General features: G+C 43.9%; 1 protein-coding gene across 1 annotated transcript in view; it reads left to right on the forward strand.

The window, feature by feature from the left end:
• pcsk5a (proprotein convertase subtilisin/kexin type 5a) overlaps positions 1–26660 on the forward strand; it is a 41878-nt gene that overhangs the window by 7097 nt on the left and 8121 nt on the right. The window contains exons 9-33 of the mRNA XM_082978834.1: positions 194–294; positions 572–675; positions 1063–1180; positions 1435–1623; positions 4405–4541; positions 4756–4881; positions 5188–5290; positions 5605–5795; positions 8549–8633; positions 8918–9021; positions 9278–9419; positions 10034–10149; positions 11787–11889; positions 13176–13312; positions 13624–13824; positions 14067–14135; positions 14255–14297; positions 14458–14600; positions 14745–14945; positions 15252–15335; positions 15552–15750; positions 17894–18108; positions 22433–22675; positions 22921–23157; positions 25364–25541. Of these exons, the coding sequence (XP_082834960.1) occupies positions 194–294; positions 572–675; positions 1063–1180; positions 1435–1623; positions 4405–4541; positions 4756–4881; positions 5188–5290; positions 5605–5795; positions 8549–8633; positions 8918–9021; positions 9278–9419; positions 10034–10149; positions 11787–11889; positions 13176–13312; positions 13624–13824; positions 14067–14135; positions 14255–14297; positions 14458–14600; positions 14745–14945; positions 15252–15335; positions 15552–15750; positions 17894–18108; positions 22433–22675; positions 22921–23157; positions 25364–25541 (3569 nt within the window). The remainder of the gene's footprint in view (positions 1–193; positions 295–571; positions 676–1062; positions 1181–1434; positions 1624–4404; positions 4542–4755; positions 4882–5187; positions 5291–5604; positions 5796–8548; positions 8634–8917; positions 9022–9277; positions 9420–10033; positions 10150–11786; positions 11890–13175; positions 13313–13623; positions 13825–14066; positions 14136–14254; positions 14298–14457; positions 14601–14744; positions 14946–15251; positions 15336–15551; positions 15751–17893; positions 18109–22432; positions 22676–22920; positions 23158–25363; positions 25542–26660) is intronic.

Consider the following 26660-nt stretch of genomic DNA (forward strand, 5'->3'; position numbering starts at 1 on the left):
ATGGGGTGAATATATCCATTTGTTTTTTTTATTTTGCTTCTTGACAGAATGTGTTTGTAGTTGTCACAGGGGAAATTAAACGACCTGAAAGTTACAGAGTGTATCTTTAAAGCCCCGTATGATGTTTATAAAGCATAATAACACATCTACTGTACCATTTTGTAGTCACACAACAAGACTTTCTATCTGGCAGGTAACATTGGACCTGAAACAAGGCTGTAGCAAGGAGCATTCTGGGACCTCAGTCTCCGCTCCAATGGCAGCAGGGGTCATCGCACTCGCCCTGGAGGCCAAGTAACCTACTTTCCTAGAGATATCATCACCGATATCTAAATCTCATGATAATATTATAGGTAACAAGGAGGTTTTCTTGACCACATGACCTGACCAGGAACAACTGTGGGCCCTAGTTAAAGGCTGAAACTTGGACCGCAAATTCTTCCTTGTCAGGTCACGTGGTCAAGAAAAACTCCTAGCCCTAGTTATAAGCTATTGAGAATGTTTTTGAAGTATTACTAAGATAATATGCTATACAGTGTTGTTAACTTGTGTCTGTGGGATCCTGATCCAGCCCACTGCTGACTTGGAGGGACGTGCAGCACATTATTGTCAGAACGTCACAGGCCAGTCACCTGACCTCCCCTGACTGGCACACCAACGGAGCTGGATACCAGGGTATCTGATTTGATTGAATTTTCTCCCCATACCCTGTTCACAAATTAGTTTGTGTTTCTTTAACGCTTGGCTACAGAAAACTAAAAGGGCTTTCCTTCATTTATAATAATTTCCAATGACATTCAAAAACACATACAAGGGAACAGTTATTTATCTACCACTACACATCAAACGACAAATAACCACATTTAAGACATTCCTACCTAGATTGACCAACTAATTGCTTCATTGATTGCTTACTTAAGTTTTGCTTACATTGATCCATTCATTTATTTGTGTGTTTGTTAGTGTATTTGTTATTCCTTCTGTCCATTCATTCATTCATTCATTCATTCATTCATTCATTCATTCATTCATTCATTCATTCTTTCAATTATTAATTGGCAGTGAGTCACCTGTATGGCTTTGGGCTGCTGGATGCAGAGAGCATGGTGAAGGAGGCTGAGCGATGGAGACTGGTCCCCTCTCAGCATGTGTGTAAGGAGGCTCCCACCCAACAGAGCAGGTACTTGACTGACTGCTTCCCACCATGGACACAATCCTCTATTCCCTTTGAAGCATATCCATCTCCACAGAGAATCCATCGGCATGGGGAATTTCCTCACAATTTCTCTGTGTTTCGCTCGTACTTTCTCTCTCTTTCTCTGTATCTCTGTCCTTCCCTCTCACTCTCTCACATTCTCTTTCACCCCTCTCCCTCTCTTCCGCTCTCCTGTTCTCTCTCTCTCTCTCTCTCTCTCTCTCTCTCTCATATAACAGAACCATTCCTCCAGGCCTTGTGCTGAGGTCTGTGTATGAGTCCACCGGCTGCTCCCTTCATCCCCTGCAGCACATTGTTTATCTGGAACATGTAGTCATCCATGTCACCATCACCCACAGTCACAGAGGTGACCTCTCCATCACACTCACGTCACCCACCGGGACCAAGTCACAGCTACTGGCAAACAGGTAAGTCCCTTTTCACACTTCTGAGCCAAGACAAGATGAACTGTATTGCGCTGGCCTGGTTACACATCCACCATAGTTATTGGAGCTGTGAAAATGACAATGTGAAAAGGAACAAAGTACGGTTCAGGTTGGCATGATAGTGTGAAAAGGGTGTTGTGCTATAGTACTCAATACAAGTGGGATTGGTCGCTTCACCCACTCATAACATATTCAAAATATTTGTTGGTGATAGAAACTGGCTGATGTGCGGAGGGAGTTAAAAACCTCTTACATCTAGACGTTCCGCTAGCGGAACACCTGCTCCAATATCCAATGATGGGCGTGGCGCGAAATACAAATTCCTCGAAAATCCGAAAACTTCCATTTTGCGTTTTGTTGTGCGTTCAAGACACTATCCGAAGGGTAAAGAAGGGTGACGCGCCCGGCGCGTTTCGTGACCAAAAAATTCAAAATATTCCATTACCGTACTTCGAAGCATGTCAAACGCTGTTTAAAATCAATTTTTATGCGATTTTTCTCGTGAAAAAGCGATAATATTCCGACCGAGAAACCCTGTTTTCGTTCAAAGACTAAAAATCTAAAATGGACTCTTCACGTGCACGCGCGAGCCAGTCTCATTGTTCTCAGATCGACCACTTACCAAATGCGCTACTGTTTTTCAGCCATGGCCTGCAAAGTCATCATTCAACGTTCTGGCGCCTTCTGAGAGCCTATGGGAGCGTTAGAAAATGTCACGTTACAGCAGAGATCCCCTGTTTTGGATAGAGATGATCAAGAAGGCCATGAAATGGTCAGAGAGGGCGCTTCCTGTTTGGAATCTTCTCAGGTTTTGGCCTGCCAAATGAGTTCTGTTATACTCACAGACACCATTCAAACAGTTTTAGAAACTTTGGAGTGTTTTTTATCCAAAGCTAATAATTATATGCATATTCTAGTTTCTGGGCAGGAGTAATAATCAGATTAAATCGGGTACGTTTTTTATCCGGCCGTGAAAATACTGCCCCCTATCCATAACAAGTTAAAGTGATAGTTCACCTCAAAGTTTTCTCACCCAAAAAGTGGTCTAATGTGGAGATAAGTCCATATCCCTCGCCATCTGCTGTAGATCCCAGATACATCCCTCAATGCTAAATTAATAGGAACCGTAGGATGTACACAACAGAGGGCATGGGACGTGGACTATTGTGGACATTGGATGACATTTTGGGTCTGAAAACGTATTGACAAACTTTGGTTATGGAGAGAATCCAGAAATGACAGTGTAACATGGCTCTATCCTGTTGTATTTTGGTTCCGGGTCACATTTGCATTATATTACACCATGGTTGTGTTGTGGTCCTGGTCATAGTGGTCAATGTCTTTCAAAGATAATTTGTAAAAATCCAAATAATTTCACAGATCTTTTTTGTAAAGGGTTTAAACACTGTTTCCCATGCTTGTTCAATGAACCATTAATGAACATGCACCTGTGGAACGGTCGTTAAGACACTAACAGCTTACAGACGGCAGGCAATTAAGGTCATAGTTATGAAAACTTAGGACACTAAAGAGGCCTTTCTACTGCCTGAAAAACACCAACAGAAAGATGCCCATGAACGTGCCTCAGGCATGCTGCAAGAAGGCATGAGGACTGCAGATGTGGCCAGGGCAATAAATTGCAATGTCTGTACTGTGAGGCGCCTAAGACAGCCCTACAGGGAGACAGGACGGACAGCTGATCGTCCTCGCCATGGTAGACCACGTGTAACAACACCTGCACAGGATCGGTACATCCGAACACCACACCTGTGGGACAGGTACAGGATGGCAACAACAACTGCCCGAGTTACAATCCCTCCATCAGTGCTCAGACTGTCCGCAATTGACTGAGAGAGGCTGGACTGAGGGCTTGTAGGGCTGTTGTAAGGCAGGTCCTCACCAGACATCTCCGGCAACAACGTCGCCTTTGGGCTGTCCACTGTTGCTGGACCAGACAGGACTGGCAGAAAGTGCTCTTCATTGACGAGTCGCGGTTTTGTCTCACCAGGGGCGATGGTCGGATTCGCGTTTATCGTCGAAGGAATGAGCGTTTTACCGAGGCCTGTACTATGGAACGGGATCGATTTGTAGGTGGAGGGTCCGTCATGGTCTGGGGCAGTGTGTCACAGCATCATCGGACTGAGCTTGTTGTCATTGCAGGCAATCTCAACGCTGTGCGTTACAGGGAAGACATCCTCCTCCCTCATGTGGTACCCTTCCTGCAGGCTCATCTTGACATGACCCTCCAGCATGACAATGCTACCAGTCATACTGCTCGTTCTGTGCATGATTTCCTGCAAGACAGGAATGTCAGTGTTCTGCCATGGCCAGCAAAGAGCCCGGATCTGGGATGTCTGGGACCTGTTGGATCAGAGGTAGAGGGCTAGGGCCATTCCCCCCAGAAATGTCCGGGAGCTTGCAGGTGCCTTGGTGGAAGAGTGGGTTAATATCTCACAGCAAGAACTGGCAAATCTGGTGCAGTCCATGAGGAGGAGATGCACTGCAGTACTTAATGCAGCTGGTGGCCACATCAGATACTGACTGTTACTTTTGATTTTGATTCCCCCCCCCCCTTTGTTCAAGGACACATTATTCCATTTCTGTTAGTCACATGTCTGTGGATCTTGGTTCAGTTGTTGAATCTTGTTATGTTCATACAAATATTTACACATGTTAAGTTTGCTGAAAATAAACGCAGTTGACAGTGAGAGGACGTTTCTTTTTTTGCCGAGTTTATTATACTGTGGTTGTATTTTGGTCCAGGCCTCTTGACCACTCCACTGAGGGCTTCCAGAGCTGGGAGTTCATGACCACTCACTGCTGGGGGGAGAAGGCATCAGGAGATTGGAGTCTGGAGGTCCTGGATACTCCCTCTCAACAAAGGGACAACAGTGAAACAGGTTTGCCATGCTATACTTTTACCATCATTCAATACCACAAGAATTATACCAGATATCAAATACTGTTACGCATGAGTGGAGTCCTGATTTTTCTTCCTGATCACGTGACCTGACCAGGAAAGACTTGGGGACCTAGTTGATTCTGGTTAAGTCATGTAGTTAGTAAAAACCTGATAATGTTGTTTTTTCTTCCTCTCTCTCCATTGATTTACAGGGGAATTGAGAGAGTGGTCTCTAGTGCTTTATGGCACCTCAGAGCAACCATACTCCATGCGGCGTGAGCAAGCCCGCTCGGCAGAGCTGCCAACTGACGGTGGTGACCTCACTGAGGAATACAACGGTGAGTCACTTTACCCGCTGTCACAGAGCAGCTTTGGAACAAGACGACACACAATTATCACACCCTTTTATAGCTTTGACACCGGAATCTAACTACTAATTGTAGCCTGTATCAAGCTCCATTTGTTTAATTAGTAGCCTACGTCAAAGCTAAGTCTTCAGGCTTCACCAAGTCTTAAGGGTTCCACCACTTTTTGTGTTTGTAAGAGATGCTTTCCCTATTCTAACTATTTTGCTTTGTCAAATGAATTATTCCAGGCTATGAAAATGCATGATGAGAAATTACGTTTTGTTTCGTTCCTTCCAGGCCGATGTGACCCAGAGTGCAGTGAGGATGGCTGTGAGGGACCAGGCCCCCAGCAGTGTGTCACATGTCTACACCTCTTCCTCAAGTTCAAGAACAACACCAGGTCAGACTATTCACTCTAAATGTATAGGTTGGCTTCAGTGACGTTGCACTAGGTCTCCCACTCGTGCTGTAAATCATGGGCTGCCGCAATAGTCCGGCGGCCCAATATTACATACTTACGAACCTCATTTAATTGGCTGTTATCGAGTCACAGATGTTTCTCACTGTAGCCCTCCGGCTTTCCAGCTTTGAACTCTGTAGGACACGCAGTTAACACATACATTTAGTATGTGTCCCATGTGGAGACAATCCTAGTGTTGCACTAAACAACATCCAACCAACCAACCGACAAGGCATGTGCTTTCTCTCTTACAGGACGTGTGTGTCTGTGTGCCCAGTGGGATTCTGGGGCGACCGGCGTCGTTGTAAGAAGTGTTTCTCTTCCTGTGAAATCTGCACGGGCAGCCGCAGTGACCAGTGTACTACATGTCGCGCTGGACACCACCTGACCGAGGGAACCAGTAGTTGCACGGCAAGCTGTGGTGACAATTATTACTTGGACCATGGTATGTCCCTGGGTGTGTTCCAAATGACACCCTAATGCCTAAGTAGTGTGCTACTTATGGCTAGACTCTCATAGAATTTTGGTCAAAAGTAGTGCACTGTATAGGGAATAGGATGCAATTCAGGATTTGCCCCCTACGTTGTGAGGCATTCATCGTCATTCTACGACAAACACACATCGATCTATATCAAATTTAATTTAAAAAAACTTGAACACAATTTGAAGATGCGAAACAAAACCACTTTGTGTTCATCACAGAGGGACACACTTTATAGTAGATGTAAGGTGATATCGTGACGAATCGTTAGACTTGCTAGCCAACTCTTTGGTACGTTCACAGGGGGAAGGAGAAAACAATGAATTAGAGCAGTACACCGGGAAATTAGGCGGATTTTCCCTGACCACTAGTTATAAAAAATTATTACAGTAATAAGGCAGCTGAAATCTTACAGCATGTCAATTGTAAAATTGATGGTGAGTATATGTGACCAACCAGCTCGATTCGGTCTGATGTAGACAACATTTGAAATTGTGTTTTTTACATTAGATAAAAGTATAGACTCGTGTACTAAACAACCAAAGATTTCAAGACTAAAGGCTGGTTTATACTACGTCTATCGACATGTCTGTAGACAGTTGTCGCAGTGATATAACATTTGTTGTTGTCGTTATGAGAACGCATAAACACAACAACTACAGGCTGCATGACATCAGCAACCTGGTGGTCCAAAATAACATCGTAAACCCATCCGTTTAAAAATGTATTTAGTATATGTCAATCTAGCAAACTAGGCAACTCAAAGCAACTTTCTAAACAATGTTTTGGTTTGTTTCTTGCTTATTAGCTTGCTAATGTTAAGTTAGCTGGCTAGCCTGTTAAAATAATGACCATATCTTATAACTGACAACGTCTTAACTTTATCTAATTTGTATTTATTATTACAGGAAAATAAACTCTCAAGTTAATGACGAGCTAATTACAGAAAATGGCTTACGTTTGTGAGTGTGACGAAATAAAAGCAGGGCATTCTAACTGAGAATTTTTGAATTTGGACACTGTCTCTTAGGCCTAAACTTATATCCTAATTTGAGTTTAGTGCAGGTCATGTTGTTCTTCACATTATCGTCTCTGGTAAACACACACCATGTCAAATAAAATCTAAGTTTATTTGTCACATGCACAGAATACAGAAGGTGTAAACAGTACAGTGAAATGGTTACTTGCATTGTGGAGTATTTTGTTTTGTGAAATCTACATTGTACTATTTCTCATACTATTTACTATAGCATTGCATACTGGGTGCAAAAAGTGCATGCAAAACATATATATATATATATATTTTGTTATTTACTATTTATCTATCTGAGCTTTATAACTCATGAGGAAATGTTTAACACGGCCATCCACTTAACATTAACATTCAACAGGGTAGCCCTCGTACCCACATACGCATAGCTGCAGTAAGCAGGGGTGCTGAGGGTGCTGCAGAATCCTCTGATATATAAAATAATTTTACAATTTTAAAAATTCCATAAAATGTGTGAACTTGGTCTTTATTACGCCACCCGTCTCGCATGACAAGAAGTTGCCCCCATCCCTCCCGCTGTTTGGGCAAAGCGTTTGCAAATGTTTTGTTGTTTGAGTGAGGGAAATTCTGTACATTTTAAGAGGACTTTATGTATTTTGAAAGATGAGACGTTGAGGATTATTATAAATACTGCTTTGATGTCATACAAGCAAGCCAAACGCCCGTGAATCAAAATGTGCACTTCACATTTCCATATCATATCATTGTTATACCCTGGGTTGTTCTGAACCGAATGCGATTATTTTCATCTGTTGTTATGAAAATTTGCTGCATCACGCAACTGAATGCATTCTTTACTCCTTTCTATGCACACCAAAATGATGATATGTTTCCCTGAATTGCATTTTGAAAGCCTAACACTGCAATATCGTATTTTCTAACTTAGCTAGTCATGTTGGCAATAGAACAAGCCTTCAAATGATGCCCACTTGAGCCAGATTGGGATTTATAATGGACCATTTTTGGATTGTGTGATGGCGGTGATGGAGGATTATGTTCCAACCAAAACAACTACAAGTGTGCTTGCTGTAGTTCCTCAACGGCACAGCTAGGAGAGCTCAAAAAAGCACCTTATAGTTGAAGACTCTTCTTTGAATCAAAAAATTGCATAGAAATTGCTCAGGAACTGTGCTCACTTTGGAGAGGTGTGTGGCCACTTGGAGACATCAGTGTGACCTCTCACTTAAACCCTTGTCAATTATTTGTCTTATGTTGCAATTCCCCAAATTTTCCAGGAATATTCTTCTCATGTTACTGAAGGTATGCAGAATATTTTTCAGATTTGATCAACAAATGTGGCAAAGTCCAGTAAATGTAAACTAGAAATAAACTCAACAGTGATTCAGACTTGTCAGGTGAACTGTTGTGTCCTCACCTTTTGGTCTAATAATGTTCCCATCATCTCCAAACTGTTCCATTTCAATTGCTAAGATTGTTATGCACATGCTTTTCATATTTCTTATGTAAGAAACATTTCAATTTAGCCCTATCCATATAGGCCAATTCCCCCAAGTGTAAAGGGTTTTAAGGATATTATGCTGTATTGTTGTAAAAACCAAGCCGATGTCTCTACTGAATATGTGCTTAATGAACAATGCTTTTACTTCAACTGGAGTGGAATTATACTTGGCAGGTATGAATGCTTGTATTGTTGTTTTCCCCACAGATGCAAATATGTGCAGGAAGTGCAGTGAAAACTGCTTGAGATGCACCTCGGCGAACATCTGCACAGAATGCAAATCAGGCACAAGGTGAACCAATCCCTCTGATGACAGCCGAATTACCAACTCATGCATTTCTTCTCTGTACACAGTGATTCTCCATCTCTGCCACAGAGAATACTAATTCGCACACACACACACATTCTAAATCTATTGCAACAAAGCCACCTCCTATTATAATATTTGTTGTATTTTGCAGTGTTGATCGTTATCAGATGAAACTTCTCAATGAGTGTGTGCTCTGGGTCGGAACACAGAGCCCAGATAATGATGAGTCTCTCTCTATCTCGCTATCTATCTATCCCCCCCTCCAGTCTGTTGGGGAACCGCTGCCAGAGGAGCTGTGGACCAGGAAGTTACCACAACGAACAGGAGAGCACCTGCGAGCCCTGCCACGAGGCCTGTGCCACCTGTGCAGGTAAAGGGAGGGGTGACTTGGATAATACCAAACCAAACAGGACCCTAAGCCATATATATATGTGTGTAAACCAAATACAGTACTAATCATGGAGCTAGTCATCAGCGTCACCATCTACCTGAAGCGATAATGTGTCATGAGAGGGACAATTTATGTGTTTACGGTGCAGATGTTGTCACCAGGTGCAGGTGTTTAGATGGGTTACAGGGTATGTGTGTGCGTGTGTTTGTATGTGTGCACATGTGTGTTATCACAGGTGCGGGCATTGAGGCATGTAACCAGTGTGCTGATGGGTACCTGATGGAGGAGTGGAGGTGTGTTTCCTCCTGTAGTGTTGGCTTCTATGCCACTGAGAGCAGCCCACAAAAAACTAGTGATGGACCCAGGATATGCAGGAGGTGAGTGAGCTCTGTGTTTTGGTGTAGGTGGATTGTTCATTATTATTATGGCTGACCTCATTCCAACATGTGCATAATAATAATTTGCTGGGTGCTTATTTGTCCTATTTTACACATGCGCGTGTTAATACACACGTGTGAATTGTCAGTGCATTTTTTTTGCAAATTCCAACTCCCCCTGAGAGTGGGGTCACAGCCAGGGTCTGCCATTTTCCAAGGTGACCCCAGAGCAATTAAGGTTGTGCCTTCCTCATGTGCACATTGACCGATTTTTCATCTTGGGGATTCGAACTAGTGACCTTTCGGTTACTAGCCCAATGCTCTAACTGCAAGGCTACGGGGGGGCGTGTGTGTGTGTGTGTGTGTGTGTGTGTGTGTGTGTGTGTGTGTGGTGTGTGTGTGTGTGTGTGTGTGTGTGTGTGTGTGTGTGTGTGTGTGTGTGTGTGTGTGTGTGTGTGTGTGTGTGTGTGTGTGTGTGTGTGTGTGTGTGTGTGTGTGTGTGTGCGTGAGTGTGTGTGCTAGGGGGTGTGTGTGTGCTATTGTGTGTTTGTGTCTATTTCTGTGCAGATGTGTCTGTTTATGTAATCTCAGCCAGTCTGCTGGTACCTCCTCAGGTGTGATTCCAGCTGTCTCACCTGTGTGGGAGCAGGGAAGGGGAACTGCAGCAGCTGTGCTGGTGGACATAGTCTTATGGACAAAATGTGTATGGTCAGCACTGTCTGTGGTGATGGTCAGTCAATCAATCAATCACTCTCCTTAAACTCACTCGTACAACCCAGTGTCTATTCCAGGGGTGAAAGTAAGGCGGTACGGTCCGGTACTGCATCCTAGCAAAATAAATAGTGGGGGTACACCATACCTTAAAAACGTGAGCCTATCACAATTATTAAAACTAAATCTCAAGTAAACTGTAGGCTATTTCACCACCTCTTATCATTACTGCATGTCAGAGGCATGAAAAATGAGCGAATGGACATGAAAACGTGTTGTGTAGCCTTCCCTCCAAAATGCGATGTGGCTCCACGAGAACACAGACATTTTGCCAAGGCAGAGATGAATGGCCCACACCGAGACGCGCACGAACAGCAGTGGATGCATAAATTCTGGCCTAATGACAATCACCAAATGTCATTACACTTTGTAGTGTTTTGTGTAACAGATGTCTCTTTCCATTCACCACTGTTTGGAGGCTGGAAATACACTACATGACCAAAAGTATGTGGACACGTGCTCGACGAACATCTCATTCCAAAATCATGGGCATTAATATGGAGTTGGTCCCCCCTTTGCTGTTATACAGTAACAGCATCCACTCTTCTGGGAAGGCTTTCAACTAGATGTTGGAACATTTCTGCGGGGACTTGCTTCTATTTAGTCACAAGACCATTAGTGATTAGGCCTGGCTCGCAGTCGGCGTTCCAATTCATCCCAAAGGTGTTCGATGGGGTTGAAGTCAGGGCTCTGTGTAAGCCAGTCAAGTTATTTCACACCGATCTTGACAACCCATGTCTGTATGGACCTCGCTTTGTGCACGGGGGCATTGTCATGGGGAAACAGAAAAGGGCCTTCCCCAAACTGTTGCCACAATGTTTTAAGCACAGAATCATCTAGAATGTCATTGTATGCTATAGCGTTAAGATTTCCTTCCACTGGAACTAAGTGGCCTAGCGCTCTACTGGCGTCCGCCAAACCCTGATTCGTGTGTTGGACTGCCAGATGGTGAAGCATGATTCATCACTCCACAGAATGTTTTCACTGCTCCAGAGTCCAATGGTGACGAGCTTTACCCCACTCCCACACTTGGCATTGCGCATGGTGATCTTAGGCTTGTGTGCAGCTGCTCAGCCATGGAAACCCATTTCATGAAGCTCCCGACGAACAGTTCTTGTGCTGATGTTGCTTCCAGAGGCAGTTTGGATCTCGGTAGTGAGTGTTGCAACCGAGGACAGACGATTTTTACATTCTACGCACTTCAGCACTCAGCAGTCTTGTTCTGTGAGCTTGTGTGGCCTACCACTTCGCGGGTGAGCCGTTGTTGCTCCTAGACGTTTCCATTTCACAATAACAGCACTTACAGCGAAGAATGAATTCTACTTTCACCCCTGGTCTATTCAGATAGGGAATCGTATAGCTACTGTGTTAGTGTAGGTCACACATTATATTATTATTACAGAACTATACATATAACTAATTAAACGTAATCTGATCAGTTTCCTTTCATTACAAATCAAATATAGTTGTATATGCCTCATCTGCAGTTGCTAGGTACAGCTGAATACTTACGTTCTGTATTAAAATATTACATGGTAATTACATTGAATTAGAGCAACATAAATGTAAAATGTTGTCTTTGTGTTTTGCATGCAGGAGAGTACCAGGATAGCCATGGGAAGTGCCATGCATGTGACGCCACGTGTCTGAAGTGTACAGGCCCAAAGTCCGAGGAATGTATCAGCTGTGGCCCCTCTAGGTAAGTCTATGGTGAGGACTGTATCAACTATGGCCCCTCTAGGTAAGTCTATGGGGAGGACTGTATCAGCTGTGAGCCTTCTAGGTAAGTCTATGGTGTCTATGTAAGGCTATGGCGAGGACTGGATAAACTATGGCCCCTCTAGGTGAGTCTATGGTGAGGACTGTAGCAGCTGTGCGCCTTCTAGTTAAGTCTATGGTGAGGACTGGATCAACTATGGTCCCTCTAGGTGAGTCTGGTGAGGACTATAACAGCTGTGACCCCTCTAGGTAAAGGGATTTCCATACAGGAAGAGATGGGGCGGAGCAGATTTCCCCATAATGCAGCAGATTCTTATTTTCTCCGCCTTGGCTGAGTGGCTTTCACATGCATGAGCACCGCCGATCGCTCCGCCTGGATAGAATTCCGCCCCCGTCTAGCTGCATTGAAAATGAATGGCATCTCCTCCACCGCTTCATGTCTTTAGAGGGAAACTTCGGAATTTTGGCAATGACTCCCTTTATATACTTCCCCAGAGTTACAGTAGATTAACTCGTGGATACCATTTTTATGTCACTGTGTCCAGTATGAAGGAAGTTAGAGGTATCATGCTAGCAGATACCCATAGACTTCCAGTCATTGCGCTAACGCTAGTTAGCAATGGCTCACAAAACTACCTCTTGACTTCCTTCATGCTGGACACAGACATAAAAATGGTATCGACTCACCTAGAGGGGAAATAGTTGAGACAGTCCTCACCATAGACTTAATAGTTGATATACAGTCCTGACATTAGACTTACCTAGAGGGGCCATAGTTGATACAGTCCTAACCATTGACTCACCTAGAAGGCTCACAGCTGATAGTCTTCACCATAGAATAACCAAGAGGGGCCATAGTTGATAAAGGGCTTCATTGCCAAATCCCAAAGTATCCCTTTAATCTATGGTTAGGATTGTATCATCTGTGGCCCCTCTAGATGTGTCTATAGTCTGAGAAATATATAGATATACTGTAGCAGACTTACAGATGTCATAACAAAGAGGTTGATTCAGGTGACATACTGTACAGTTCAGCCATGGATATAAAATGCTCTCTTCCTGTGTCATCCTGTCTGAGACACTTATTTTTACATATAAAAGGTGCATTCTGGTAACTTTACATTCCCTTTTGGTAACACAAGGCAATTCAAAAACAGAATTAACCTAGCGTTAGCACAATGACTGGAAGTGTACAAGTACCGCTAGCATGCTCCACCGGAAGCAAATGTAGTTTAATAGTTAGGTGCTGTTGTCTCATTGTCTCAGGTCTCTGGATCAGGGTTGCTGTGTGGCTCAGTGTGCCCGGGGGAAGTACCAGTCAGGTGGGCAGTGCCACCTGTGTGACCACACCTGTGCCATGTGCCTGGATGGAGGGCCTGCCAACTGCACCAGCTGTGACACCGGTGAGGGGAAGGGACACCTGTCATTCTAACTGACACAGTCCAGTGGACACGTGCTCTGGCTCTGGGACAACAAACACATTGCACTTATATCACAAAAAAACCCCGATGTTTCATAGTAATAGACTTAATAGTGTGTTTTGTGTGTGTGTGTGTGTGTGTGTGTGTGTGTGTGTGTGTGTGTGTGTGTGTGTGTGTGTGTGTGTGTGTGTGTGTGTGTGTGTGTGTGTGTGTAACGATTGTGCGTCTGTCTGCCTGCCTGCTTGTCCATCCATCCATATGCTTGTCCATCCATCCATATGCGTTTCCCTCAGATAAATTCAACATGGACCGTTACCTGTACAAGGGGGGTTGTGTCGACGCTTGTCCGGAAGGACATTACCATACCCAGGAGAAGAGCTGCGAGGCCTGCCCAGACAACTGCAAGCTCTGCTCCTCCGCCACACACTGTCTGCGCTGTAACTCCTCCTACTACACCACTGATGGAGTCTGCACCCGACTGGAGTGTGGAGAAGGTGACAGATATAGCCAGAATGTTGTGTTTTGTTTGATGTTGTGTTCTTATGTAATATCTGTCGCTACAGGTATGAACATGAAGAAGAAAAGTCTTTGAAGTATTTCTGTCTCCATAGAGAATCGTAATTCCCCTTCCCCCCCCCCATCTCTCTCTCTCTCTCTCGCTCTCTTTGTCTGGCTCCCCTCTATCTGTCTGTCTTTCTGTCTCTGCCGCCCCCCCCCCCCCTCTCTCCCTCTACAGGGGAGGTGGAGGATCCAGAGTATGATGACTGTATGGCCTGTGAGGAAGGCTGTAAGAAGTGTGTACTGTGTAAGTTAGTCTACCCATGTGAACCCTATCTATCTAACAGTTTGAACATGGTTGGCGAGGGCCATGGGGAGAGGAATAGGATGAGAAGATGTCTGAGTGTGTTTTTCTGTATTCGTCAGATAATCCCAGGCATTGCCTATCCTGCACTGACGGCTTTTACAAGTAAGTAGAGCAAGGAATACAAATCTTGTTTTAATCTTAACGAAACCCCCCCTTAATATGGAATATGACCTCAGTTATCAATATCTCCATGTGTGATATGTAAATGAATGGGTGACAGGGGAGGAAGACGACACAAACCAACTTCTTGCATTGAGTTTAGATTCCAAGATGGCTGCTATAAGAACTGCCCAGCGAAGACGTTCAGTGTAGAGGAGGAGATGACCTGTGTGCCGTGTGATGAAAAGTGCGTCAGCTGTGACGAACATGAGTGCTACTGGTGTGAAACTGACCTCTTCTTATCAGGTAAGGGTTTGGTCGGTGCAACTGTTTGTGTGTGTGCGTTGGGGTTTGTGTGTGTGTTTGTTTGTTTGTGTGTGTGTGCGTGCGTGCTTGCGTGTGTGTGTGTGTGTTCTTGACATGTTTTAAAGTGGGCTCTGTTCCACCCAGAGGGGAAGTGTGTGCCGGAGTGTCCGGACGGTTTCTACGGAGACGAAGACACCCAGGAGTGTGAAGAGTGTCACTCTGACTGTGTGACATGCAGCGGTCCCGACAGTGACGACTGTGTGTTGTGTGAGGAGGGGACGAGCCGGGAAGAGGGGGAGTGTGTCTCTAAACAGGATTCCTGCCCTGTTAAGACCTTCCTCACTGGTGAGATTTAAAGGATCAATTTACCGAAAAATAGATGGATTGTTACCACACTGTTAGGGCGTACTTCAGAAATGTATTTCATTACACAAGTTATTGTTAGATGATTGCTAATGACCTTGGCACTTCACTTTACCCTGTGAGGGTGTTTGTTACATTAACATTGCACCTTGCTGCAGGAAAGCCATTTCGAAAATAACTTTTTAATCCCAACAACTTTAGTTGTAGGCTATGATTATTATGAGAATAAATCCCCTGGTACTGTATGATATTGACTTGTTTGGTGTTTTCTCGTGTTCTTCCCTGCAGGTGAAGGAGAGTGTGAGGCCTGCCATGCCTCCTGCGACTCATGTTCAGGAGAGGAGAAGAGCCAGTGTAAAACCTGTGTGAAAGGTCTGCCTGACAATATTTCTGCCTGTCAGTTTGTCAGAATGTGTGTAGTGTGTGCTCGCCTGTTTCCAGTGAGGTCACCTTAAACCCTGCGAAAAAGAGAAAGATAAGCACATCCCACTGGTTCAGTTCTGGTCCCGATTGCAGACCGTGACAGTGTGCGTGCCTGCGCCTGCGTCTGTATGTATTCTGACCGTATCCTTCCTGTGCTCCTCCCAGGGCGGTTCCTGTCAGCAGAGCAGGTGTGTGTGCTGAAGTGCCCAGCGAGCTCGTTCGCCAGCCGGCTGAGCGGTGTGTGTGAGCCGTGTCCTCGGGGGTGTGCGCAGTGTGTGGACGAGCATCGCTGCACCCGCTGTCAGGTGGTACGCAAGGCCCCGCTCTACCTGCAAGACGGACAGTGTGTTCGTCAATGCCAGAGGTCAGAATTCATATGAGTATGTTAAAGGTGATAGCTCAGGATTTAGGCAAAGAGGCCCTTGATCTACTTAGTCAGATGAACTCGTGGGTACCATTTTTATGTAGTCTGTGGCTGCGAATACGGAGCTTTTGCCCTCGTTCTCGCCCTTCCGGGAAACTGGATCACGTTCTGCACATGTGTTATTTTACGCACACTATGTAACTACTGCTCACACTCGACCCCTCCCTTCATGTTTCTCTCTTAACTCTTCTAAACTATGATGATGTAGCCTATGTCTCTGCCTCGTATTTCTGAACAGCGGAAATAAAAAACCCTACGGCGAGATGAACAAACGTTGCCAAAAATACATATTATGAAGGCTATACAACCTCATCCTGACCGTTGTAACGGATATTGCAGTTGCACAAGCAGCACACAGTCCCTACACATTGCATTGGAGCAAAAACAATCAGTGTTTTGTGTGAGGATGTAGGGTAATCTTCATAGTTGCTGCCATATCGTAGCCACCAGACAGAGTTCCTGAAAAAAGAACACTACTACTTAGACTGCCTGTCTGCCTCCTGCTTAGCCAATGCTTGCAATGATGATGAAAAATGAACATTATATCGCTGCTTAGACTTCGTCTCTGTGTCTTGCTGGTGTTTGATATGCTGTCTAGACAGCTGCATGCAACTTCCTGCTTGAGTTTTGCGTTTGGGTCCAAAAAGACTATCTGTGTTTTAACTATGCGGAGGCCCTACTAATTGCTATTTTGCTTCTCAATGATCATGCAAGTACTGCACGACTTGGATACCTAGCTGTTCAACTAGGCAGCCGTTCTAAGCAGCCGAGCGTGTATACGGACCGGTAACCAGAGTCTGACAATGGGCGAGTTCATTTTGCGTCATGAAAACCGTAGGGATGGTGCCAGGTTTCCTCCTGACCTGACACTTGACATTTAGGCCAAAGAGTTCAATCTTGTTTCTCATGGTCTGAGAGTCCTTTAGGTGCCTTTTTGCAAACTCCAAGCGGGCTGTCATGTGCCTTTTACTGAGGAGTAGCTTCCGTCTGGCCACTCTACTATAAAGGCCTGATTGGTGGAGTGCTGCAGAGATGGTTGTCCTTCTAGAAGATTCTCCCATCTCAGAGGAACTCTGGAGCTCTGTCAGTGACCATCAGGTTCTTGGTCACCTCCCTGAACCAGGCCCTTCTCCCCCGATTGCTCAGTTTGTCCGGGCGGCCAGCTCTAGGTAGAGTCTTGGTGGTTCCAAACTTCTTCCATTTAACAATGATGGAGGCCACTGTTCACTTGAGGACCTTCAATGCTGCAGAAATGTTTTGGTACCCTTCCCCAGATCTGTGCCTCGACACAATCCTGTCTCGGAGCTCTACAGACAATTTCTTCAACCCCTATAGACAGATGTATGCCAATCAATTGAGTTTACCACAGGTGGAATCCAATCAAGTTGTAGAAACATCAAGGATGATCAATGGAAGCAGGATAACCCTGAGTTCAATTTCGAGTCTCATAGCAAAGGGTCTGAATACTTTATATATATTTATTTTTTTCATTTTACAAACATTTCTAAAAACCTGTTTTCGCGTTGTCAGTATGGGGTATTATGTGTCGATTGATTTTAGAATAAGGCTGTAATGTAACACTTTTTTTCATCTTTAATCCTGCTCCTAGAAACTCCCAGGGTCTGCAGGTTTCTGTTCCAAACCAGGACTCATACACCATTTTGATCATGAGTCATTGCTCCTCTCCCCACACATCATTGCTGTGGAAAATGATGATATATTGTATGACATGGTGATGTATTCACCTCTTTATCTAAATGGCGTATATACCTTTCATTTTACAGAACTGGAGTGCCTGCTGAACTCTACTGTACCTACTCAAACCCTCTCAGTTGTAATGACAAATTTCCCGGAGATGCTCTTCTCCATCACAATGTCGTGGATTGACTCCAATTGCTCACTCCCCCTTGTGGATTTAGAAGCGTTGGATTGGCCTAGGCAATTTACACCATACTTCCAACACCAGTCCACGAGAGGGAGTGAACGAGTGCACACTTTGGGGAGAAAGGTAGAGAATGAGCCCGTAAACCTCAGTGTGCAACTTAACGTCTTATGTGCTCTGCTCTCCCACTGTGTACTGTAGTGGGTATGCAGCGGGCCAGGTGTGTCGCGGCTGTGCGACAGGCTGTGCCTCCTGTGAGAAAAATGCCACCCACTGTCTGAGCTGTGTGGAACCCTTCCTTCTGTACAAACACCATTGTGTGGAGGCCTGCCCCCCTGCACACACACTCAGGGACGGGGAGTGTCAGCACTGTCCCACAGCCTGCCAGGAGTGTAGCCCCAACAGCGAGTGCACAGGTGAGACACACACAGACGAGAGTAGTGATGGCATATTTGTATTTATTAAGGATCCCCATTACAGGTCTACTCTTCCTGGCGTCCAGCAACATTAAGGCAGTTATATACAATTTCAATATTACATGACATTGCATTTCGTGACACTTTTCACAACATATTAAGTATGTTCCCTCAGGCCACTACTCTACTATCTCATATCTACAGTCTATGTGTACGTGGCTGTAGAGCGCGTCTTATCATGTGTATGTGTGTGTCTTCACAGTCTCCGCCGTTCCATAAGGTGGATTTCTATGTTTTTTCAAATCTGATTCTACTGCTTGCATCAGAATCCTGATGTGGGATAGAGTTCCATGTAGCCATGGCACTATGTAGTACTGTGCGCCTCCCATAGTCTGTTATCGATTTGGGAATTGTGAAGAGACCTCTGGTGGCATGTCTTGTGGGGTATGCATGGGATGTCTGAGCTGTGTGCTAGTAGTTTATACAGACACCTCGATGCATTCAGCATGTCAACACTTCTTACAAAAACAAGTAGTGATGAAATCAATCTCTCCTCCACTTACATGCATATTTACATACATATTGTTAATATTAGCTCTCCGTGTACATTTAAGGGCCAGTCGTGCTGCTCTGTTCTGAGTCAATTTTTCAAGGTCCCTCTTTGTGGCACCTGACCTAAACGACTGAACAGTAGTCCAGGTGCGACAAAACTAGAGCCTGTAGGACCTGCCTTGCACTTTAATCACCTCAAATTGCTAAATGTCCACATTATTTATTACAAGATTTAGTTGAGGTTTAGGGTTTAGTGAATGATTTGTCCCAAATACAATGCTTTTAGTTTTAGGACTAACTTATTCCTTGACACCCATTCTGAAACTAACTGCAGCTCTTTGATAAGGGTTGCAGTGATTTCACTCACTGCAGTAGCTGACGTGTATAGTGTAGAGGTCGACCGATTAATCGGAATGGCCGATTAATTAGGGCCTATTTCACGTTTTCATAACAATCGGTATTTTTAGCCACCGATTTGCCTATTATTATTATTATTATAATTTTTTACACCTTTACTTAACAAGGAAAGTCAGATTAAGAACACATTCTTATTTACAATGACGGCCTAGAAACGGGGGTTAACTGCCTTGTTCAGGGGGGATTCGTTTTTGCAACCTTCGGTTACCAGTCCAACGCTCTAACCACCTGCCTTACATTGCACTCCACAAGGATTAACAGGCTGACTACTTGTTACGCGAGGGCAGCAAGAAGCAAAGATAAGTTGCTAGCTAGCATTAGACTTATAAAAAACGATCAATCTTAACATAATCACTAGTTAACTACACATGGTTGATGATATTACTAGTTTATCTAACGTGTCCTGCGTTGCATATAATCGATGCGGTGCCTGTTAATTTTCATTGAATCACAGCCTATTTCGACAAACAGGTGTTGATTTAACAAGCGCATTTGCAAAAAAAGTACTGTTGTTGCACTAATGTACCTAACCATAAACATCAATGCCTAACAGGAATATTTAGACTTAGCCACCCGTTAGATAAAATACGGAACGTATCAGTATGTCACTGAAAGAAAAAAACTTTTGTTTTCGAGATGATAGTTTCCGGATTTCGACCATATTAATGACCTAAGGCTCGTATTTCTGTGTGTTTATTATATCATAATTAAGTCTATGATTTGATAGAACAGTCTGACTGAGTGGTGGTAGGCAGCAGCAGGCTCGTAAGCATTCATTCAAACAGCCCTTCGCTGTGCTTCAAGCATTGCGCTGTTTATGACTTCAACCTGGGTGGGTATAATTTGTGGAACGTTCCAACAGGAATCTATTCCAAAAACTTCGTAAATAACAAGGTTTCCAAAAAACAACGCATACAAAGTTGTGTAGCGGCAGAATAAGATACCGGGTAGGGAGTGGTCTATTTCCTTGCGTTTTTCACTCATCACGTCTATTCCGAAAAATGTCTCTCCTCACATGTCTGTTTGCCTATGGACAAACATTAAGAATAAGCTACGTGGTGAGTTGATGCCTATTCGGCAGCTAGTTAGCTAGGTTTGTATGCGTTGTTGGTTGGCAACCTTTTACTTTACGTTTTTTGGAACAGATTCCTGTTGGAACGTTCCACAAATTATACCGACCCCTTCAAGCCTGTCAACTCCCAAGATTAGGCTGGTGTAACCGATGTGAAATGGCTAGCTAGTTAGCCGGGTGCACGCTAATAGCGTTTCAAACGTCACTCGCTCTGAGACTTGGAGTAGTTGTTTCCCTTCCTCTGCATGGGTAACGCTGCTTCGAGGGTGGCTGTTGTCGATGTGTTCCTGGTTTGAGCCCAGGTAGGAGCGAGGAGAGGGACGGAAGCTATACTGTTACACTGGCAATACTAAAGTGCCTATAAGAACATCCAATAGTCAAAGGTATATGAAATACAAATCGTATAGAGAGAAATAGTCCTATAATTCCTATAATAACTACAACCTAAAACTTCTTACCTGGGAATATTGAAGACTCATGTTAAAAGGAAACCACCAGCTTTCATATGTTCCCATGTTCTGAGCAAGGCACTTAAACATTAGCTTTCTTACATGGCACATATTGCACTTTTACTTTCTTCTCCAACACTTTGTTTTGCATTATTTAAACCAAATTGAACATGTTTCATTATTTATTTGAGGCTAAATTTATTTTATTGATGTATTATATTAAGTTAAAATAAGTGTTCATTCAGTATTGTTGTAATTGTCATTATTACAAAGAATAAAAAAACTAAAAAATAATCGGCCGATTAATCAGTATCGGCATTTTTGGCACCCCAATAATCGGTTTCGGCAGTGAAAAAAAAAAATCATAATCGGTCGACCTCTAGTATATTGTTGTCGTCCGCATACATAGACACACTAGCTTTACTCAAGGCCAGTGGCATGTCATTAGTAAAGATTTAAAAACGTAAGGGGCCTAGGCAGCTGCCCTGGGGAATTCCTGATCCTACCTGGATTATGTTGTAGAGGCTTCCATTCAAGAACACCCTCTGTGTTCTGTTAGACAGGTAACTCTTTATCCACAATATAGCAGGGGGTGTAAAGCCATAACACATACGTTTTTCCATCAGCAGACTATGATCGATAATGTCAAAAGCCGCTCTGAAGTCTAACGAAACAGTAACTACAATCTTTTTATCATCAATTTCTCTCAGCCAATAATCGGTAATTTGTGTAAGTGCTGTGCTTCTGAATGTCTTTCCCTAGAAGCGTGCTGACATTTTCTTCACCTCTTACACACTCACTTTACAGAATTTTAAATGCTTGTCTTTCATAATTTGATCAGTTATACTTGGATGTGTAGTGTCAGCGTTTGTTGCTGGCATGCCATGCCTAAGTTTGCTAATCTTGCCAATAAAAAAAAAATATTGAAGTAAATGCCATGTCAGTGGGTTTTGTGATGAATGAATGATGAAATGAAGTTGAGTTTGCCTTTTTGCCCCAAATTTAATTTAAGGTACTCCAAAGCTTTTTATTCTAATTCTTTATATCATGTATCTTTGTTTCATAGTATAGTTTCTTCTTTTTATTCATTTTAGTCACAGGATTTCTCAATTTGCGGTATGTTTGCCAATCGGTTGTGCAGCCAGACTTATTTGCCATTCCTTTTGCCTCATCCCTCTCAACAATAACGTTTTTCAATTCCTCGTCAATCCAAAGGGATTTAAAGGTTTTTAGCCATTTTCTTCATGGGTGCATGCTTATTATTAACTTCAATAAGCAATTTCATAAATGTGTCAAGTGCAGCGTCTAGTTGCCCCGGATTACACACCATCAACAACATAGGTATCACTACAAAATGTCTTATCTGACCTCTTATACACGATATCCAGCTTTTGGAACTTTGGTTTTCCTAGATATGGCTACTATATTGTGATCACTACATCCAATGGATTTGGATACTGCTTTAAAGCACATTTCTACAGCATTAGTAAAGATGTGATCAATACATGTTGATGATTTAATTCCTGTGCTGTTTGTAACTACCCTGGTAGGTTGACTGATAACCTGGACCAGGTTGCAGACACAAGTTACAGTTTGAAGCAGCTTGATGAAAGCCAGTCAATATTTAAATCACCCAGAAAATATATCTCTCTGTTGATGTCACATACGTTATCCAGATAAAGGGCAAAGAGAGAAAAATAAATATAAAAATCAATAGGTAGCCAGACAGGGAACAAGAAATTACCTATCTTAATCCATCAGTCTCCTTTCTCTCTCTCCCTCATCTCTCTCTCCCTCCCTCTCTCCATTCCTCCCTCCCTCACCTCCTTCCCAGGCTGTGAGGAGTACCACTTCCTCTACGAGGGCCGCTGTGTGATGGACTGTCCTGAGAGGTTCTTCCGGGACTCTGAGCAGGACGTGTGTGTCCGCTGTCACCCTGACTGTGCCCGGTGTGATGGTCCGGATGGGGACGACTGTGACTCCTGTGCAGACCCAGAGGCCACCCTGCACAACGGAGCCTGTCTGCCAAACTGCCCCTCCCACACCTACAGGGACAGCAGGACTGGGCAGTGCAAAGGTGAGGAGGCTTGGACACAGTGGTTCCCATGCATTTTAGGACTGAGATCCCCTGAAACCCTTTGAAAGTTTAATGTGACCCACCAAATAAAGAAAGCCAACCATAAGGGGAAAATTATGCACTTCTCCAGTGTACTATAGGTCATCTAGACTCTTGACTAGGTCATCTAGATTCCATGCAACCCAGTGCTGTGACATATCTGGTTTCTGTGGGATATCTCGTTTCACTGTGTTCACTTTTTCCAGACTGTGATGGCTCCTGTCTTACATGCTCGGGGCCCCACGCTGGCTCCTGCTCCAGCTGCAGAGAGGGTCAGAAACTGGATGCCGAAGGGCAGTGTGACCCCCTGGTTAACAGGTGCACCCCCCGCCACTACACTGACCAGGATGGAGAATGCCACCCATGCCACAAGTACTGCCAGCAGTGCAATGGGCCGGGCAAGAGCCACTGTCTGAGTTGCAACCAGAACCATTTTATACTGAGTGAGTGGAGTCATTCTCATTCCTCAATCCTTGATCATACAATGTTACGCGAGCTGTAGATAAGACAATGCTACAGTGAGGGAAAAAGTATTTGATCCCCTGCTGATTTTGTATGTTTGCCCACTGACAAAGAAATTATCAGTCTATAACTTTAATGGTAGGTTTATTTGAACAGTGGGAGACTGAATAACAACATAAAAATGCTGAAAAACGCATGTCAAAAATGTTATAAATTGATTTGCATTTTAATGAGGGAAATAAGTATTTGACCCCCTCTCAATCAGAAAGATTTCTGGCTCCCAGGTGTCTTTTATACAGGTAACGAGCTGAGATTAGGAGCACACTCTTAAAGGGAGTGCTCCTAATCTCAGCTTGTTACCTGTATAAAAGACCCTGTCCACAGAAGCAATCAATCAATCAGATTCCAAACTCTCCACCATGGCCAAGACCAAAGAGCTCTCCAAGGATGTCAGGGACAAGATTGTAGACCTACACAAGGCTGGAATGGGCTACAAGACCATCGCCAAGCAGCTTGGTGAGAAGGTGACAACAGTTGGTGCGATTATTCGCAAATGGAAGAAACACAAAATAACTGTCAATCTCCCTCGGCCTGGGGCTCCATGCAAGATGTCACCTCGTGGAGTTGCAAAGATCATGAGAACGATGAGGAATCAGCCCAGAACTACACGGGAGGATCTTGTCAATGATCTCAAGGCAGCCGGGACCATAGTCACCAAGAAAACAATTGGTAACACACTACGCCGTGAAGGACTGAAATCCTGCAGCGCCCGCAAGGTCCCTCTGCTCAAGAAAGCACATATACATGCTCGTCTGAAGTTTGCCAATGAACATCTGAATGATTCAGAGGACAACTGGGTGAAAGTGTTGTGGTCGGATGAGACCAAAATTGAGCTTTTTGGCATCAACTCAACTCGGCGTGTTTGGAGGAGGAGGAATGCTGCCTATGACCCCAAGAACACCATCCCCACCGTCAAACATGGAGGTGGAAACATTATGCTTTGGGGGTGTTTTTCTGCTAGGGGGACAGGACAACTTCACCGCATCAAAGGGACGATGGACGGGGCCATGTCCCGTCAAATCTTGGGTGAGAACCTCCTTCCCTCCGCCAGGGTATTGAAAATGGGTCGTGGATGGGTATTTCAGCATGACAATGACCCAAAACACACGGCAAAGGCAACAAAGGAGTGGGTCAAGAAGAAGCACATTAAGGTCCTGGGGTGGCCTAGCCAGTCTCCAGACCTTAATCCCATAGAAAATCTGTGGAGGGAGCTGAAGGTTCGAGTTGCCAAACGTCAGCCTCGAAACCTTAATGACTTGGAGAAGATCTGCAAAGAGGAGTGGGACAAAATCCCTCCTGAGATGTGTGCAAACCTGGTGGCCAACTACAAGAAACGTCTGACCTCTGTGATTGCCAACAAGGGTTTAGCCACCAAGTACTAAGTCATGTTTTGTGGAGGGGTCAAATACTTATTTCCCTCATTAAAATGCAAATCATTTTCTAACATTTTTGACATGCGTTTTTCTGGATTTTTTTGTTGTTATTCTGTCTCTCACTGTTCAAATAAACCTACCATTAAAATTATAGACTGATAATTTCTTTGTCAGTGGGCAAACGTACAAAATTAGCAGGGGATCAAATACTTTTTTCCCTCACTGTAAATGCAATGCTAAGAAAAGAAGAGAAGAGAAAAAACAGTCACTGAAAGTAGTTTTTGGTTTAGAACAGGGGTGACGAACTCATTTTGCCGTGGTGGCCGCATTCGGTTTTCATTGGGGTCCGGAGGGCCACACTGATAATGTGTTATATTTCCTTGCCGTCAAAATTTGCTAAAAATAGTCTTCTATCCATCGTTCTTGGAATTTTTAATGCTCCCCGACTGTCTAGTAATTATTAGCAAGCTGGACAGTCAAGAAACTGTTTGAATATCGGTCCATTATCATTTCTACACAGTTTCGATTTGGTTTTAGTCTTTTTAAAGTATATTGAGTTAGTTCAAACCACCCGCCGGCCAGATTAGACCCTGTGTTTGACACCTCTGGTTTAGATGTTTAATTCATGAGTAGCAGTAGCAAATTTAACAAACAGACACTTTTCCACGCCAGCCATCGTGATCGGAAATTGTTCATTTTGCCTGAGCCACCATTTCATGTTGAATGATTTGTGTGTGTGCGTGCGTTTGTGCAGATGGTACCTGTATGGACTTCTGTCCTACTGGGTTCTACCAAGAGGAATCAAGCCAGAGATGTGAAGGATGCCACCCAGCCTGTCTCACCTGCATGGGCAGACACAGCCACGAGTGTCTCAGCTGCAAGGACCACCTATTCAGAGAGGGCAAGGAGTGTGTGGACACCTGCCAACCAAGGTTTAATTATAGTGTTGTTATTTAGCTGTCACTTTGATTTTGGAAGATAACGTTACGATATGGTTGCATAGTTATTTGATTCATTTTATTTGATCCAAAACAACTTATATTATTTATGACAGTTCTATAATTTATGAACAGTTAACATTAACTCCAGTATATGTGGCTCATGTACAGCAACTCACAAACACAACGTTTTAGTGTTGTATCACCATGCTCCATCGGACCAATGGAGTCTGGGCAGACCATCCGTCATATTGTGTTGGTTCATGCGCACTGTCTTCTGTGCTGTGTAATATATTGAGACCTCAGACAACAGGTACAGACCATTGAATAACAATGGAGCTCACGACTGAGATTGAAATGGCCTTTCATATGGCCTGATAAATGCTAATTAGACCAGATAGTGATTGAGACCGTTACATTTAATGTGCTGTTCAATTGATGCCCTGTTTAAATTTCTCAAAGAGGCTACAAAAGGCGCACAAATGGTAAAAACTGATATTTATTGCTGGGACGTTTCCCAAAAACACACCTGCAAGCATTGGGACACACCACTGACAGTGCATTCGCAAAGTATTCAGACCCCTTGACTTTTTCCACATTTTGTTACGTTACAGCCTTATTCTAAAATGTATTAAATCTTTTTTTTTCCCTCATCAATTTACACACAATACCTCATAATGACAAAGCAAAAACAGGTTTTTAGAAATGTTTTAAAAATATAAACTGAAATATCACATTTACATAAGTATTCAGACCCTTTACTCAGTACTTTGTTGAAACACCTTTGGCAGCGATTACAGCCTCGAGTCTTATTGGGTGTGACGCTACAATCTTGGCACATCTGTATTTGGGAAGTTTCTCCCATTCTTCTCTGCAGATCGTCTCAAGCTCTGTCAGATTGGATGGGGAGTTTCGCTGCACAGCTATTTTCAGGTCTCTCCAGAGATGTTAGATCGGTTTCAAGTTTGGGCTCTGGTTGGGCCACTCAAGGACATTCAGAGACTTGTCCCGAAGCCACTCCTGTGTTGTCTTGGCTGTGTGATTACGGTCGTGGTCTTTGCCCCCAGTCTGAGGTCCTGTGCACTCTGGAGCAGATTTTCATCAAGGATCTCT

This window comes from Salmo salar, chromosome 01 (assembly GCF_965601325.2).
Source record: "Salmo salar chromosome 01, fSalSal1, whole genome shotgun sequence".
In the NCBI taxonomy this organism is placed as follows: domain Eukaryota; kingdom Metazoa; phylum Chordata; class Actinopteri; order Salmoniformes; family Salmonidae; genus Salmo; species Salmo salar.